This window comes from Gorilla gorilla, chromosome 14 (assembly GCF_029281585.2).
Source record: "Gorilla gorilla gorilla isolate KB3781 chromosome 14, NHGRI_mGorGor1-v2.1_pri, whole genome shotgun sequence".
NCBI classification, from domain to species: domain Eukaryota; kingdom Metazoa; phylum Chordata; class Mammalia; order Primates; family Hominidae; genus Gorilla; species Gorilla gorilla.
This window is the reverse complement of record NC_073238.2, coordinates 65,749,570-65,766,513: the sequence shown is the minus strand read 5'-3', so window position 1 is coordinate 65,766,513 and position 16,944 is coordinate 65,749,570. Positions and strand designations below refer to the sequence as shown.

The following is a 16,944-nucleotide window of genomic DNA, read 5'->3' as shown; positions in this document are numbered from 1 at the left end:
ATCAGTGCAAATTTCTACAAAATTCTTCCAGGGGGCACCAGGAAGAACTGGGAACATGTTTGCTGACAGTGAAATGAAAAGAACCAATGGGAAGAGTCTTTCATGCCCCCTCTGCATTTTCCAGAGGAATCTTCAGCAACACCTGATGCTAGTAACTCCCCACCTACCTCCCTGCCCTCCCCCATGAATCAGGCAATGCCAAGAATGAAGGGAAGATACGTTTCAGGAGGAGGACAGCTTTCTTTCCATTTTATCTGATCTCAGTAAAAAACATTTCCAAATTCTTACAAGGGGTGAGTAGATCCCAGAAAAAAAAAAGTTTCAACTTTTCTTCTCTGGAGGAATTAAAATGGGAGGAGGAAGTCCCCAAAATATGGAATGTTAAGTCAGTGGTGTAGGATGAGGAAATAGATGCAATCTTTCTGAACAAAAAACTGTATTTTAAACAAGCAACTAAAAACTACCCAATCAAGATTTTCTTCAATATATAGCTCCATTCAACTAAACAAAAAAATTTATCTTAAACATTACAGTTCAAAATGGCACTCAGGGAACATACACTGCTAAAGAGAATGTGGATAGAAAGGTTCACTCTCAACTGCTCCTCCCCTCAAGACCTAACTACCTTAATTTTGCTGAAGACTGAAATACAAATTTTTACTTTGGAAAGTAACTTACAGAGATGGGCAGGTGTGGATCTCATGCTAGCTATCTGCACTGATGCAGCTGAATAGGAACCTGCTTGACATTACCAAGAATCTTGTGGGAGGAGGTAATGCATCCTTTCTGCCCACATTAATTCCTCAACATATTACTATTTGAACAAGGGCCTGCATGCCTGAGTCCCAAGATACAAATCTTTTTTCTACTCTTTCACACTCTGTTGTTCTAACTTCAAAAGCCTGCACCTGTATAGAGTTTATAGCCATTTAAATATGTGGATCTTCCTTGAAATATTCTTTTCATGGTGCCTTTGAGCAGAGCCCAGGCCAAGCTTTCATACTGCATTCTGTTATTTATCTTATTAGAAGGATCAGGAGAAAAAAGTGCTCTAATTACTGCAAAAAGGAAGAAGTCACCTCAGAAACAGTCACATTCTTTTTGGTCTCTTAGTATAAACAATATCCTTTGCATTTCATTAACTTTTACTTGGTGCAACTGTATTATATTTTGCATAAAGATGTGGCATTCTTCAAACACAGAGACAATTTTTCTCACATTTCAAAAGGGATTATAGAGTAAATGCTAGCATATTGAATAACAAAACATTACTTAGTTCCTTATCTGCACAGTTCAAAAGGAAGTTTCAAAATTATCTAGTTCCTATAAATAGTAAGTATCTCAAGGTGACCTTTCTGACGAGAAATGAGGCCTGGCTGTAGTCTGAACCAGTTATCTGACATGTGCCAAATTCTGACCTCATTTCATGATATGTGGATTATAGTTCTGGTGCTTAAAGCCAAAACCAACAAAAACGATGAAACTTTACCTGTCATTCAAGTAACCACAATCTTTGCCTCTTAAGGCAATGTCCCCCAATTCACTATCAACTTTCTCTTTTCGGGTAGCCAAGTGTGAAAATTGAGACGTCAGAGGTAGAGGCTTTTCAGAAAAACAAGGCCCTATACTCCTGGAACTAATTTACTTGTAAAATCAAGAAAGCCTGGGTCTGGAAAGCATTTATCAGGTAGGACCAGATGTAGGATGTTCTGTAATATACATGCTGAATTTTGAATTGAGTATAACTAATTATCTCTAATGAGTCTGGGACAACCACTGGAAGGATGAGAGGAGAAAGGGAGCTGATGATGAAGCTAAAGAGTTTACCATGGAAGGACTAGGGCAGCCTACTTAAAATGAATTCCTTCACCCCTTCCAAGCTTAGTGAAACCAGAAGCTCCCAAGGCATCACTTACTCCTTAAAATGTTTAACGGGACATCCTTTTCCAAGTGATCACAGGATTTCAACAACATGCTGCCCAGCAGTAGAAGGATGCAAGAGTAGAAGGTGGGGGAGGCACCTGAAGGAAGAGAACAGCTATCTCCTCTATGAACATCAATATATATTTTAAAATTTCCAGATAGACGGGCTTTCCTGAAGTTCCTTTGTGGGAGGGAATAATCCAGTGGTAAAAACTCTCTAAGTACATGGGCATAGATTCAGGAATCTTTAATAGCAAATTCCCTAGCTTATAAGCTCATTTGAAATCCCCAGGAGTCATGGGTGTTTAGTGGATGCCCAATAGGGGAGGACAGAAGGGGCAGCTGGAAGAATTGGGAACATGTTTGCTGACAGTGAAATGAAGAGAACCAACGGGAAGAGTCTTTCTTGCCCCCTCTTTTGTTGCGATCCTGTATGGCCACTTTGACTTCGACTAGGAGCTGGGCAGAGGGTCACTGATCTCTCCTTTCTTGATCATTGCTCTGTGACTGGTACTATAGGGTTTGAGGCAAAGCTAACTGGTTTCTCAGGTCCCCTAAACAGACAGACAGGTGTCCCCCCAGTACCTGTAGGAGGATCTTGTTCCCATCATGGTCCTCCGTCTGCCAGCGCCCCTCGCTGATGGGGCTGCAAGGGTTGGGCAGGAGAGGCACGAGCTCGCCTATGTCCCTCACTCGGAACTCCAGCACGGAGGAGTCGGTGGGCACCGGGCACTGGTCACAGGGCAGTCTTTTCAGGGAGAACTGGATGTCCACATCCAGATTGGAAAAAATAGGGAAGATGCAGAAGTCCGCTTTCTTCTGGCTGGGGCTCCTCCGGAGAATCAGCTGGTAGAACCTGAGGCTGTCAGCGTAGTTGTTGTAGCGACAGTAGACGGTGAAGCGCACGATTTCCTTGCCGTAGTGCACGGGCCGGATGGCCCAAAGCGGCGTCCCAGGGGCCAGCGTGAAGAAGTCCTGGCTGCAGGGCAGGTAGGGCAGGAACCGGCCGTGCACCTGCTCGGTGTGGTGGTGGCGCCAGGGCGGCTGCTGCAGTGTGCGGTGCAGCTGCAGTATCTGCTCTTCGCCGTACTCCTCCTGCAGGAACAGCACCACAGCCAGCGCTGGCTGAGCGCCCTTGGGGGGCTTCCGCCGCCGCCGGGACGCCCGCCTCTCGGACACCCGGAACAGCGGGAGGTCCGGGTGGATCCACGCCAGGACGTTGTCGATGGCCTCCTGCAGGGGCTGGGACTCCCCTGGGTCTGCGATTATGTGGATGCTGACTAGGAAAGGGTCCTGCGCCTCTTCAACGGAAAGCTCACCTGGGGGCACGCAAAAAACGAATGGATGAATGAATACAATTATGATTATTTCATTAAAGTGTCCAGTGATGACGTGTACAGGCTTGACAGGAAGAGAAGTCAAATTCTAACTGAACTGACTCCATGACCTGTGATTTTCTGATCCCAAGTTTACCTATAAAAACTACTATGCCAGCACCGTAGCAGCCAAAGAGGAAAGGGCTGTTGCTACGTGAATAGTTTCTAAGCTGGACAGGGTGAGAACCTTGGTCCTGTATTTCATCAGGTTGGTTGGTATAGGGAACATTTGACTTTATATTTACGTATCAGACAAATAGAAAGTCAAGTCTAGTGACTTGGAAGGAACAACAGGCCCATTAGAAAAGATGGCATAGCATCTTGTGGATGCCATTTAGTATTTCCTGAAATAGCTGCAGGGCCTTGCTCCATTCATGTTCCCTACACAAACGCACTCCTCTGGTTTGCTTATTTCATTTGTTTATTTTGTTAACACACACTCATGGGCTCCTTCCTACCTGCCTCACAGGGAGTGAGGCACAAGGCGAATGATGGAGGACAAGACAGACCTGTGCTTGCCCCCTGGGGCTTACTCTATAGACAGGTCATGCCCTGGCTGGTGATGAGTCCTGCCCACAGTGTCCCCTATTGTGGGGTCCTGGCCACGATCATGTTGCTGCTAGAGACACAGGGAAGGATGACCCCCGGAGCCAAGCACAGTGTTCTTGCTGTTGGAGCTTACTGGGGCTGAGGTTAGGGTGGAAGGAAAGCAGGGTGAGACCATGACTGCCCATGAAAGGCTAGCTTTTGTGCCCCTTGCTGGGCCACATCCACTCAGAAGCCCACACATCTTGAATGAGTCGGTTACCCTCCCTGTGATCTCTGGCGGAACACCTGAAACTATTGAATTCCAAGCATGAAGTTGACTGTTTAACTTGGCAACAGTTTCCCATGGGGTGACAGTTTTTTGGCCACACTTGGCATATTTCTAAATCATATAACTATACCTGGTAAAAGGCTTGCTCTTTTAAAAGATGGTTCTATTTGCATTTATAGAAGTTTTAGGTCTCATTTAAGGGAATTGAGACATCTTTAGGCCAATTGTGATTTAGGGGGCTAGATTCACCTAGAATCTAGATCTGCCTTTACCAAACACATGCCTCACAGTGTCCACTAGGGGTGTCAGGCATACAGTGATCATGTGGTCAATTGTGTTCTATCAATGTGGTGTGCTTTTCAGAATCATAACCTTGATCAAGTCACAGGATGAAAATTTTTTTATGGTAGGTAGACATTCCAAGTGGGCTTATAAGTCCATTTCACCATGTACAGCTGCAATAACATGGTTTTAATTTAATCAGATCAAAACCTGTCTGAATTTTCTTCCCAACCCTGTTAAGTGTCCCACTTGAAAACAGTCCAGCTTGCTGTCTTCTCTCTTATTCATGCATTCATTTGCACATCTGTTAAGCAATCAGTTTGTACCAGGCACTGGGGACACAAAGAAGCTGGCACTAATTATGTATGCCCAAGCACTATGGGAGTACATTTACGTATACTCTTGCATGATATGCTCCCTGAGAACTGTGCAGTGCACAACCTGCACAACCATAGGCAGCAGCCCTCTGAAGACCCATAAGCCCATAAGATGAGAACTTTGTGACTGAGTGGGGAAACACAAACATCAAAAATTAAAATTAAATCTGATATATGCCTAAAAGGAATACAATGGAATAGTAACTTGGGGTGGGGACTAGATTCTAAAGTCACTGTGAAGCAAAGGTTATCTATAGACACGATTAACACTGAAAGTCTCCTGAATTTCCAATAAAGCACTAACTTGTAACAAGACAAGATGGCCAGTAGATGTTTCTTTAGTTGAACACCACATAAAATAACAATTTTGCTGCAGGGCCATGTATAAGAGAATAGTCTGTTTCTTTAAACACTGAACCCTTACTCATCAAACCCTGCCCTTCACTCTACAAGAGGCTTTTGGGAACCTAAGAGGCTTCTGGAACTTAAGGATGACTAAGGTAAGAGCGGAGTCAAGTTTCAGCTTTCCACATTCATGGAGTAGAATGGCAAGTGGAATCCTTTAAATTGTCTTCCCTCTTTTTCCTTCCTGCTGGCTGAGCATGTATTCTCAAATTTGTATGAGTTAAATATGAGCACAGAGCAATTCCAACTTACTACATATGACAAAAGAAGGAGGGCTCTGCAGAAGACTTCCTGGAGGAGGCACCAAATGAACTGGCTCTTGAAGGGTAAAGGCAGAACACACCCTCTTGCTCATGATGCCCTCAAATGCTGAGGAGATTAGGAAGTGTTTACGAAGGTACAGAACTGTGCAAAAAACAAGCACATTTGGAAGGGGGCCGTGGGGAATTCTGAGACATGGCAACAGATGCAGCTGGAAAAATGGATTAGAACCAAGCTGTATGGGGCCTCAGCTCAATTCAGTAGTTGATAAGGGGCAAAGGAAGGTTTTATGAAGGGGTATCAGGATCAAGTTGGGGGAAAGTTGGCTATAGGCAAAATAAGGAGTTAGAAGACTAGTGAAGAGTCCAGACAGGAGATGACAAGGACTTGGCAGAGTAGGAGATTATGTTAGTGGCTCCAGTTCCTTATCCTATTATGTATCCTTACTTTCTGCCATGTGACTGTGTAGCTCCTCCCACTAAATGGGTGGCGTATTTCCCCACCCTTTGATTTAGGATGAGACTATATGCCTAGCTTTGGGCAGGAGAAAGAGACAGCAGTGGCATGTGTTTTGGCTTGCCTCCCTGTGCTCCCAACATTTCCATTAGTACATGCTTGGGCGAGCCCACCGGTCCCAGTAAGGGGATGAGACACATGGAACAGACCCACTTTAGCTGAGCCTGCCCTAGATCAGCCAAACTTCACACCCAAAGACGCAGGGCAAGAGCCACTCAGGTGAGCATGGTCTAGATCAGCTGATCCAAGACAAATGGGAAATAATAATGACGGTTGTTTCAAGCCTGAAACTGAGACTGGAGGTGGCTGTTACCCAGCAGTACTTACAGATCCAGGACAGTCAGTCAAGTGGGTAAATAGAAGAGGCATGGACTCACAGGCTACAAAGATGCAAATGGCAGGCCAGGAAGCCCACAGGCCTGGTGGGTGGGGTGTAGGAAAAGTTGGAGAGGAGTATATATCTTGATGTTTCCAGCTTGAACAAGTGATCTGATGTGATGTTGAACTGAAATAGGAAATAGAGGAAGAAGGGCAGATTTGTGGGAAAAGACAGAAAGTTCCACCTTGACCACTTGGCTTGAGATGCCCAAATGACTTCCAGGAGAGATGTCCTTTGGCAACTGGATCTTTGTGTTGCGTAGGTGAAGGGCTGAATTTAAGGATGGGCCAGTTACTTTCAGATCATATTCTCATTTTTATGCAGTTATCTGATAAGTGTGTGCCCCCATATAGACTTGAATCATGAAAATTCATCATGATGGCTAGGAACACAATCAGAATTCAGAGATAATTCTGGCCCTTTTCTTTGCTTGCCCTTTCTGCCTGCCTGGCTTCTTTCGGTTTGGTTGAACATTCATGACACTATCGGCAGAAGTACAGTTGACGCAAAAGTAGTAAAGCTGCGATGAAATTTTCTGCCAGTCAGTAACTCCAGTAGAATTAGGAGAAAATACCACATCATCTAAATGGATTTCACTTTTCTCTGGTGCCTTGAACTCCCAACAGTGGAGACATGCGACTTTGCTAAACATCAGTGAATGCTCCATGTAAATGGAAAAGGACAGAAAGGCTTTGAACGAGGGGATCAAGAATTTTACCTGAAAAAAATGACAGATGATTTTAATGAGGGGGAAAAACACCATGCGAAGTAAAGGAAAGTCTGGGAAAAGAAGCTGCCTGGGCCACCGGGCAGTCCCTTCAAGATCCTAATCCCACCCCCAGGTGTGCATGTGGCCAGGTACACAGGGTGACATGTTAGCTAACATGGGTGCTTTCTCCATGTTCTACATGTATGAACTCATTTAATCCTTACAACCACCATAGAAAGGGGAGGTGCTATGATTGTCCCCATTTTAGAAACCAGGAAATTGAGGCACAGGAGGTGAAGTAGCCTGCCAAGGTCACACAGAGTATGAGCACTAGCTCCAGTATCCGAGTTCCATGTGCACCATCAGCCCAGGCTCTGCAGAGAAGTGTGCTCGCCTCTCCACTGTATCCCTTTCACAGCAGAGTGGCCAGCTGCCATTCTCCATCCATGTGTGGCCACGGCAGCTCCCGCCTGGCCCCTCTGCACGGCTCTCCCACCTCATTCTGACTGGCTTCATTCCCGGCCACCAGCCAACAGCTTCATTTCTTGGACACCCACTTACATTTCTTTCCTCTGGCCCCAGGTCTTAGAGGAAGAATAAGCTAGAAACTGCCCTCCCTGTTGGCACATGCCCAGGTCTTCACATCTCAGCAGTGCCCTCGAGGGCAACTCAAACAGGCCAGCACCACAGGTGGGTGCACAAGTGAAAGGAATGCACAACAGTCACCCAAGAGAGCCTACAGCATGGCATGAGAGGCTTGGGTGTGAAGAGGCCCGGGAGAAGGTGGCTTCTGAGACTCTCCAGTGGAGCTGTCAGGGCGCTCAGCCCTGTGCCATCTCTATCAGTTACACAAAGGTTTCCCTGAGAGCAGTAACAAAGACCATGCTGAAGTCTGCATGGATGAGTGAATGTTTACAGCTCTGCAGAAGGGTGAAATGCCCGGCCTCAGAGCAGGGGGGTGAGCTGAAAGGCATTCCACCAAGTACCAGCTCGCCTGGCAGTTTGGGAGGCAGCCAAGAGCAGGCGAGCCAGGATGATGAAGACCCGACCCCAGAGCCCCCTCTGCACTGCCTGAACCAGGGACATGTAAGTGGCTAAGACCCTGCCCCAGAAGAGCTAAGGAGAATGAGCAGTGGCATTAGCATGCTCTGGCCATCACTAGCATGTACCCGCTGCACGTGACCTGAAAACACAAGCAAAGAACACAAAACGCAGCTTCAAGCTGTCATCAGGTGTTAGAGTTACACCCCCACCCCCCTCCCCCCCCCCGCCCCAGAGAAACGTGCCTCTGTGGAGCTGGACAGGAAACCAAGCATTTGAGGGGAAGGACAGAAAATGTGAATAATTAATTGCCACGAAAAGTCTCTATGCCTCCCTGGAGAAGCACAGACGACATGACTGTGGGATGTGCTCTGCCTTTATCATATCTATTACATGTCTTCTCAAAGGACCTAGCGAGCACCTGTTGAATTATGGTAAAACACAGACCAGAACCAAACAGAGCAGTGGCACAGACTGCCCCAAGGCTGGTGGGAGGATGGGAGCTGCTAGCACACCATTAACAAGGCTTTCAAATTAGTTTGTGTTTTCCTAAGGAGAAGGGAGATTCTTTTTCATTTGATTATAGACAATTAGGCTTTCCTTTGATAACACAAAATGAAAACAGTGTTAAAGAAAGCAGTGCACAAGCTCAGGCCTTCTATGATGCAGAAAGTGTACTATTAGCCTGAGCATTTGTTATATATATATTTTTTCCAACATTTTACCTCTCCTGTGTATCCTGTTTCTGGCCATTTAAATTTAACAGAAAATTAATTTAGACAATAGCAACCATTTACTATGCTCTTATTATTTGCCAGACATTGTCCTACAAGCTTTATGTATACTAGCTCACTTAATCTTTCATTTAAAGCAACACTATGATAGATGAACTACTAACTGACCCGCTCAAGACCATTTGCCTGGAGAACAGCAAGGGCTGTCTGAACCCCGGATCTGTGCTCCTCACCACTATGTCCTCTCACTACTCAAGGGCACAATCCTTGTGATACAGGAGATGGAAAGAAATTATTTAGGCACATAGTGAGTATAAAAGAGCCCTTAGCAGAATTTTGCTTTTAACAAAAAAGCAGCCCCCAAATCATTTCTTTTCTAACAAAGAGCAGTCTGAAAATTCGAGCTGTAGATGTAGATAAGCAAGCTGGAAGCTTGCACAGATGAATGCCGGCAGCTGCGCCAATAGAAAAGGGCTACCTGAGGGCCAGGTATGTTCAACCTGGAGGCTCCATCTTCCCTTTTCTTTGTCACCGTGTGTACAGTAAAGGAACAGGCAACATGGCATCCGCCAGGTGGAGAATCCATCTGCATAATAAAAGATTAAAGTAGGGGGCGGCCAGATTTTCGCATGCTGTGCAAATGGCACACCTAGTCCTAACCAGTTTTTTGCATCTTATGCAAATGGCACACCTGGTCCAACCAATCTTTTGTGCCCTATGTAAATCAGACACCACCTCCTCAAGCTCATCTACACAACCCTAAGTATTTTGTGGCAGACCAGACACCTGCTTGGGAGCCCTCTCTGCAGGAGATAGATAGCCTTTCTCTTTCTTTCGCTTATTAAAGCTCTGCTCTTAATCTCACTCCTTGTGTGTCCACATCCTTGATTTCCTTGGCAGAAGACAACAAACCTCGGGTATTATCCCAGATGAACGATGCCACCTCACTTGGAATCATTGCGTTGGTTTTTCTGCCCCAAATTGGCTGGGGCTCTGAAATCATGGCTTAGCTCCTTCACCCACCTTAGGTGGGAGAGCCTGCTGTGAACGGACTGGCTGTTTCGCCTGGGTGGGCATCCTCAGCTGGAGTCTTCGGAAGAAGAGGGCAGTCTGCCTGTTGACAGACTTCCGGGTGCTGGACCTACCTCAGTGCTGCTTGTGCCAGGGCCCCTCACAACCACTCTCTGCAGTCTTGGGCTTTAGATCAGCCATGCCTGCACTGCTTGCCCGGTGCCTGCCAGACTAGCCCTCCTCCCAGAACTGGCCAACTGGTGTGTCCCCAGAGCACCCCCTCCCCAGCAGTGGGCATGTCTAGTTGAAGATATCTCTCATTCCAAAAGAACTTCCTGGACAAGTCTCAGGATATGACAAGCTCAGGTACCCCTTTCTAGAATTTTTGGGCAATGATTAATATGATTGTCACTTTAGACACAATTGGTCACGGACAATTTGCAATTTAGTTTCATCATTTATTTAATCAAAGAATGTTTACTGAACACCCACCATGTGCCAGGCACTAGAGGATACAGTGGTGAGTAAAACAGTCTCTGCCTTCAGAGAGCTTATAATCTAGTGAGGGAGACAGACAATAAACAAATATATAAGATGAAGCCGGGTAGCTAAGTCCTACAGACAGACACTTCACTGAACACACACATGCTCAACGTGGTTTCCAAGGCAGTGGCTGTAACAATTTACCATTGACGGAATAAACTGCTGTGCGCCATTCCAGTGCCAAAATTACTGCCAACACCGCAGTGCCCAGTAATCCCCGATGAGGCCAACAGACTATGAAGGAGGGCACCTCCAGCTGTTGCAGGTTGTTTGGTTTAGGAATCTGGCCCTGGAGCCTGGCTTGAGAGCTGCATAAGGTTGAATGAACACTTATTTGCATTTCTAAAGCCCCCATCAACAGCACTGAGTGGCTTGGGGGCTGGGATACTGGTCTGCCAACCAGACCCACATGATCCAGTGGCAGAAAACTCAGGTGAGATGGTGCGTCACACACACAACAAAGACATGTCCAGGGCACCGGCTGACACTGTGAATAAAGACCAGATCTGGGCTGGGCGTGGTGGCTGAAGCCTGTAATCCCAGCATTTTCAGAGGTCAAGGCAGGTGGATCACCTGAGGTTATGAGTTCAAGACCAGCCTGGGCAACATGGTGAAACCCCCGTCTCTACTAAAAATACAAAAAAATTAGCCGGGTGTGGTGGCGGGTGCCTGTAGTCCCAGATACTTGGGAGGCTGAGTCAGGAGAATCACTTGAACCCTTGAGGTAGTGGTTGCAGTAAGCTGAGATCACACCATTGCACTCCAGCCTGGGCAATAAGGGCAAAACTCTGTCTCAAAACAAACAAACAAAAAAACCCAACAACAACCAGATATGAAAGCAGGAGGGAAAAAGGCTCTGGGTGACGCTGAACACAAAACTTGCAGAGGGCTAGCCTCCCCACATTGAGGCATTCCCCAGAGTGCCAGAAACAAATGCCTTCAGAAAGGGGCCTCCAAATTCCTTCCTGGGAGACGCTATTCATCTGGAATGTAATGAATAACCTGCCTTCATCTCTTTTTTTCATAGTTTTAGAAGCCAGTTCTTTGAAACTTTGAACTAATGAAAAATGTGTAAGCAACTCCCTTACTCCACCAATATTTAAGACAAAATCTCAGACTTTGTTCTTGGTAATTTTGTAATTTTGACAAGGCCTGTTGGCCTGCAATTTTGGGCTGTGAAAGTGGCGAGACTGGTTGCAGTGCTGGAAATAATGACCTGTGGTGGCAGTGAAGTGACATATAGGATTTTTAACATGGAGATCCAAACTGCATTTATAATATAGATCATAAGGTTCTTCCTCAGCCTGATTTCACAGGAGTGTCCTGTAATTGAAGAACTGAACCTAGGCTGAAATGATTAAGCTAAAACTTATATTTTCATTTGGCAGAGGAGTACAATAAAGGATCTTTCTGGTCTATAGGCCCTCTCACGCTTTTATAAGAAGGGTGGCTTTGCTATAACAGTTATTCGACTGCCCTCTCATTTTTTTTATGATTTGCTGCAGAAACAATGTCAGCGATGTGGATGTCTAATTCATATTCCTGAGCTCATTCTAAAACCAGGACACTATTAAGAAAAAAATATATAGAAAGTAAGGCAGATACTTTAGATACCCTGCCGGTTTTTTTTTTTTCCACTTGGAAATGGGACATCCATCTTACTTTAAATGTATTTCTAAGCTTCATTCAGGTCCATCATTCTGAAACATACTCTCCTGATGGGAAAAGGAGGGGGAGCAAAAGCCGGACACCAACCAAAGGAATGACAGACACTTTAAATCCTGATACAGCTTGACAGAGATTCTGGGAGAAGACCAGGAGGTTGATATGTAATTAGTTTGAGGAGGTATAACTGCAGCTAGAAACACTTAAACATATCTAGCATATGTGTGTAAGTCCTTGGGACTGCAAGGACTTTGAAAGTTTATGAGAAGGTAATGCAGGCCTGACACCCAGCAATGTACCATGTTTAATGATGTACTAAGACTCCTCTTGCATAAAAATTTGACGGTTCAAAATGCCTGAAGATGCTATAGCATTCTACACAGAGTCCTTTCTTCTACTCAGTAATTTTAATTCTCTCTAAACCACATTATGTGCTTGTCATTTTCATTTGCAGAAAAGTCATCCTGAGAAAGTCAGGATCTCAACAAATACTGGAGATCCAGAGATGACAGAGCAGGGCTTGGAAACAAGAGGAACAGAATTAATATTAATCTTGTATTAGGAAATGAAAGAAATCTACCAAAAAGAACAAAACAAAAAAGACAAAAGAGGAAGATGTTAGCCTAAGCCTATCCCAAGGATTTGTTCATCAGGAAACTCCAGGCCTCTGTCTTACACTGGAGCTCGTGGGAGGAATCCTTACAATTATATTAGTCAAGATTTATCTTAAAAAGGGACTTATTCTGGCAGGATATTGAGAAATCAGATGAATAATGATTAGCTGTTGCAACTCTTCTAAGAAAAGCCACTGCATATGTGCTTATAAAACATGTCCTGAACGCAGTAGACGCAGCAGTGACGAAATCCAGCGCTGGCTTTGCTCATGATCAAACGAGCAATGTAGGAAGTGGATGGAGACTGGGGACTCATTTTTTTTTTTTTTGGCCTAAAATTCAGTGGAATATTCAAATATTTTGAAAATTTTAATATAACACTGACAAGTCTCCAGTACTTGTTTCTAAGTCTCCTTAGAAAATGTGTACTTTGGGCCCATTTGGAGAACAAACTTACTGGACATGATTAGAAAATTAAGGATGGGTAAGACAGTCAGTCCAGCCCCCTCATTTTACAGCTGGGGTCAGGCCACTTGTCAATGGTGGGTCTAGAAAGAGAACAAACATCTCCCAACTCCCAGTTCAGGGCTTTCTCCTTCATACCTCAGTGGCACCTAGTCCTGAAATGCCTGCCCCAAGGACTCCAAGTAAGAGGAGACATAGCTTGTCCTTGCCTTTGGGCAGCTTACAATCTAACTGAGAAGCCAAGACCTTCACACGCGACAAATGTAACAAAAATACAAATGGGAGATGATACATTCTAAATGACGCAGAGAATGGGATGCAGAAATAATAACCAAGTTTCCCTTTCCCACAGTTTTCTTAATCGCCTTGGGGCCCTCCACCTACAGAGTCCTGGCTGTTCACTGCTTCAGGGAGGATGGCAGCAGATAAACTTAGTAATTGAATTTCTGAAAATTTTGTTTTAACTCATAACAGAGGAAATGGTCTTGAAGGGCAAGGCTCTCTATTGCAAGAGCTGGGCTTTTGGAGACAGAAAAGGCTTTCTGAGCCAGGAAAGGCTAAAAACCTAGAGCAGAGGGTTCACACTGTGAACCAGAAGGCAGAAGAACATGTGGGGCTGCAAGGGCAGCTTTTCCAGCTCAGATGCCAAGTTTGGGCTTCTGGTGGGAGGAAGACGACTGGAAGGAACTTGATGAAAATCTGTGTGCCAGAAGCGTTCTGAGAAAGGATCATGGATCGAACCTCTCCTGGGTTGAGCCCTGCAGGCATTGGGATCCCTGAGAAGAGCAGGACTGTGTCTTCACTTATTAGGGGGTGAGGGTGGCAGCTCAAGATGAAGTTCAGCTCAATTATAGAGAAATAAAGCAGTACTGCTTTTATGTCTGAGCTGGTGACTGAAAATTCATACTCTTTATAATAGGAGCTTCTTATAGGAGTTCTCAATGAAGAGCAGAACGTGTTATAATCTAACCGATGGCGAGCCCTTCATCACACTGTCTCATAGAGAGACCTCTAACTTCCCAGTTCAGTCTATCTGTGGCCCTACATATTTGAGCCTCACTCTCCTCAAGCCTGGGGCAATGAAATATTAAATATGGACTTGTAGAGAAAGGCCCAATTATCTCCATAATTGACAAAGGAAAGATGTCTTGCAACTACTGTTGTTACGAAAAGGAAAATCATTCTTCTAAGCACAGGTTGAACTGCGCAGCTTCACTTCCTTTGTGTGCCAATAATAACGTCAGAAGATGTCAGGGTCAGGTCAAAATAAAAAGGGGAGTGAGAGCATGTGGAACATTCCTTCCCTTCCCGAATCAGGTGATGTGCAAAATAGAAGTTTCACAAATGTGGAAGAAGGAGAGAAGGTTTAGAAAGAAGGAAGAATGATGGGATCATCTTAGTTTTCTTCGACTCTGAATTTTGTAACCTTGAAAGGATATGACCTGGCTTTTTGTATCACATTTTTCAGCTATTTCTAACTTGTTATACCATCAGCAGTTAAAGACAGCAGTATGGATGTTGAACAAAGATAGAAACTGTACTGGAGTGGAAAATATTTTCCATAAAGGCTGGACGGAGCACCAATGGCTTTGCTGTGGCTGTTACTGTAGTCCGAGGCTGGAGCAGGATTGTCATCAACACCACACTTCCAGTGAGGGCAGCAGAAAAGATTTCCCTGTGGTTCTCCAAAACCTGAAAGTCTCCCCGTTTATAACCTACTCCATAGAGTAATTTTGCTCATTGTTATTGTTTAAAAAACCTACTGTCTATCTACATATGTATCTATCTATCCAGATAATCTTTTGTGTACATAAAATCACAATTTTTATGACACTCTCATCCGTGTCTGTGGGAGAGTGAAATGGCACCTTTGGAGAATACCCTAGCGATAGGGATCAAAAGCTTTAAAGAGTACACTTTTTACCCCAGCAATTCCAATTGTAGGAGTTTTTTCTAATAAGGAAGGATATGCACAAAGACCTATTAGAAAGATGTTTTTGGCAATGCTGTTTACAGTAGTAAAAAAGTGAATGCAACCTATAGGACCAACAATAGGGAACTGGTGAATAAAGTACAGTGCAAAAATATAAGGGAATACTATATGAATAGTCAAACTATTATAGAGATGAGTTTCCTGGCATATAAAGATGTTTGTACTATAGTTAGAAAATTAGACTATAAAACAAAATATACAATGCCATTTTTTGGTAAATTATTACCCAAAATGTTATATATCTACATAAATATATAGATGCTCAGAAAAAAATCCTACAAAGGCAGACACCAAATTATGTATAATGGTTGCTTCTGGATAGTAGGATTCTGGGTTTTCTTCTCTTTGCTAATCTGTATTCTCTGATTTTTCTGCAATGACTATGTATTATTCGGGTAGCAAAAAATTATTTTGAAATTGAGAAAAGCACCAGGCACATCAAGGTAAGGAGTAGTGGCAGTTATTCACTTTCATTTCCTGTCTTGGGGGAAATCCTGACGATTCTGGTAGACCAGATATCCCTGAAGTACCACTTCAGCTTTTCAGGGGGAGAAAAAAGTAGTCACGAGAAGTCTGCCTCCATTTTTCTTTCATACCCTGGATGGAAATCAACACCCTCTGTCGAGTTGAAGTCACACAACTAAAACTGACCTTTGAAACCAGAAGGACTACACCATATTTTTTTTGGAAATGGATGCCAGTGTAGCAAAGCATCAAACGAGTTGTCTGTGTCATATACTGTCCTTACCCTGTGATTTCCTGATGCATATCTTTGGTTATTGCTTTTTTCTTATCAACTGTCAGATAGTTAATACTGCCTAGCTTTTCAGGCCCCCATTCAGAGGACTCTGAATATACAGGCCCCACACCATGAAATAACAATCTAATGGACTCACACGTTCAGCTTCAGTAGATTCCTTCATCTCAGAGGTTTCATTTGCCACTTCCATGGTCCAACAGGTAAGGCTGCTACCTGCTTCTCAGACAAACCCCAAACACACACCTCTACCCTCTTCATAAGGGATATATCCTGTGTTTTAGCATAAACCACTCTCAATGGATAAACATAATCTTTTCAATTATCAACTTAAAAATGCAAATATCAAGTGAAAAATGTTTTTCATCTAGATATTAGGTGGATCCTAGAGCCTATAGGTTTTAAAAATTAGAACCCAAAAGTAAGAGATTCAGATAAGCCACCTGTATCAGGGATGATTTAAGAGCGAGCTTGCATAACGAAGAGACGGGCTAGCTCGGTGCTCCTCAAACTTTCAGTACATACAAGTTACTGGCCTCAGGAGGCCTGGGATTCTGCATTTCTAACAAGCTCCTGGTGATGCTGATGCAGTGGTCCCTGGACCACACTCTGAGCAGCAAATTTTCCAGTTTGGTGATTTTATATGCTCTACCAGGCCATTAACACCTTCCCTGGGCAGCTGACAAAATGTGAAGCAAGCAGGATGCCCTGACCCACAACAGCTGGCATTCTGTGGCTCTGAGGCTATGGCTGAGCCAAAACCTAAGTGGCTGCAAAACCCAGACCTGCCATAAATGCCACACCCAGGCCTGTGGCCTATTAGTGTCACCTACCAGCTACATGCTAAATGGCCCCAGCCCTAAGAGGAGGGCCCAGGAACCTGACAAGTATCCCAAAGCCCCTCCACAGAAAGCTTCAATGCCTGGGGTTGTGGGAAGAGCCACCAGCAGCAGGGCCCTCTCTCCACAGTTAGGGAAAGCTGGAGTGAGGCCCCTGGCTTCTGGCGTGGGGAAAAGAAACCTTAAGGGTGCTCTCTCATACCATACACCTACAGGGACAGTAGCTATAGGTATACC

General features: G+C 44.6%; 1 protein-coding gene across 2 annotated transcripts in view; it reads right to left on the bottom strand.

Moving 5' to 3' along the window:
* The window catches only part of FAM124A (family with sequence similarity 124 member A), a 61,912-nt gene that overhangs the window by 29,483 nt on the left and 15,485 nt on the right, over window positions 1-16,944 (bottom strand). The window contains exons 3-4 of one of the 2 annotated variants that reach the window (XM_055359890.2): window positions 9,299-9,406; window positions 2,509-3,242 (exon numbers count right to left, since the gene is read on the bottom strand). In XM_055359890.2, the coding sequence (XP_055215865.2) occupies window positions 2,509-3,242; window positions 9,299-9,406 (842 nt within the window). The remainder of the gene's footprint in view (window positions 1-2,508; window positions 3,243-9,298; window positions 9,407-16,944) is intronic. The other variant, XM_004054530.5, reaches the window with a different exon arrangement.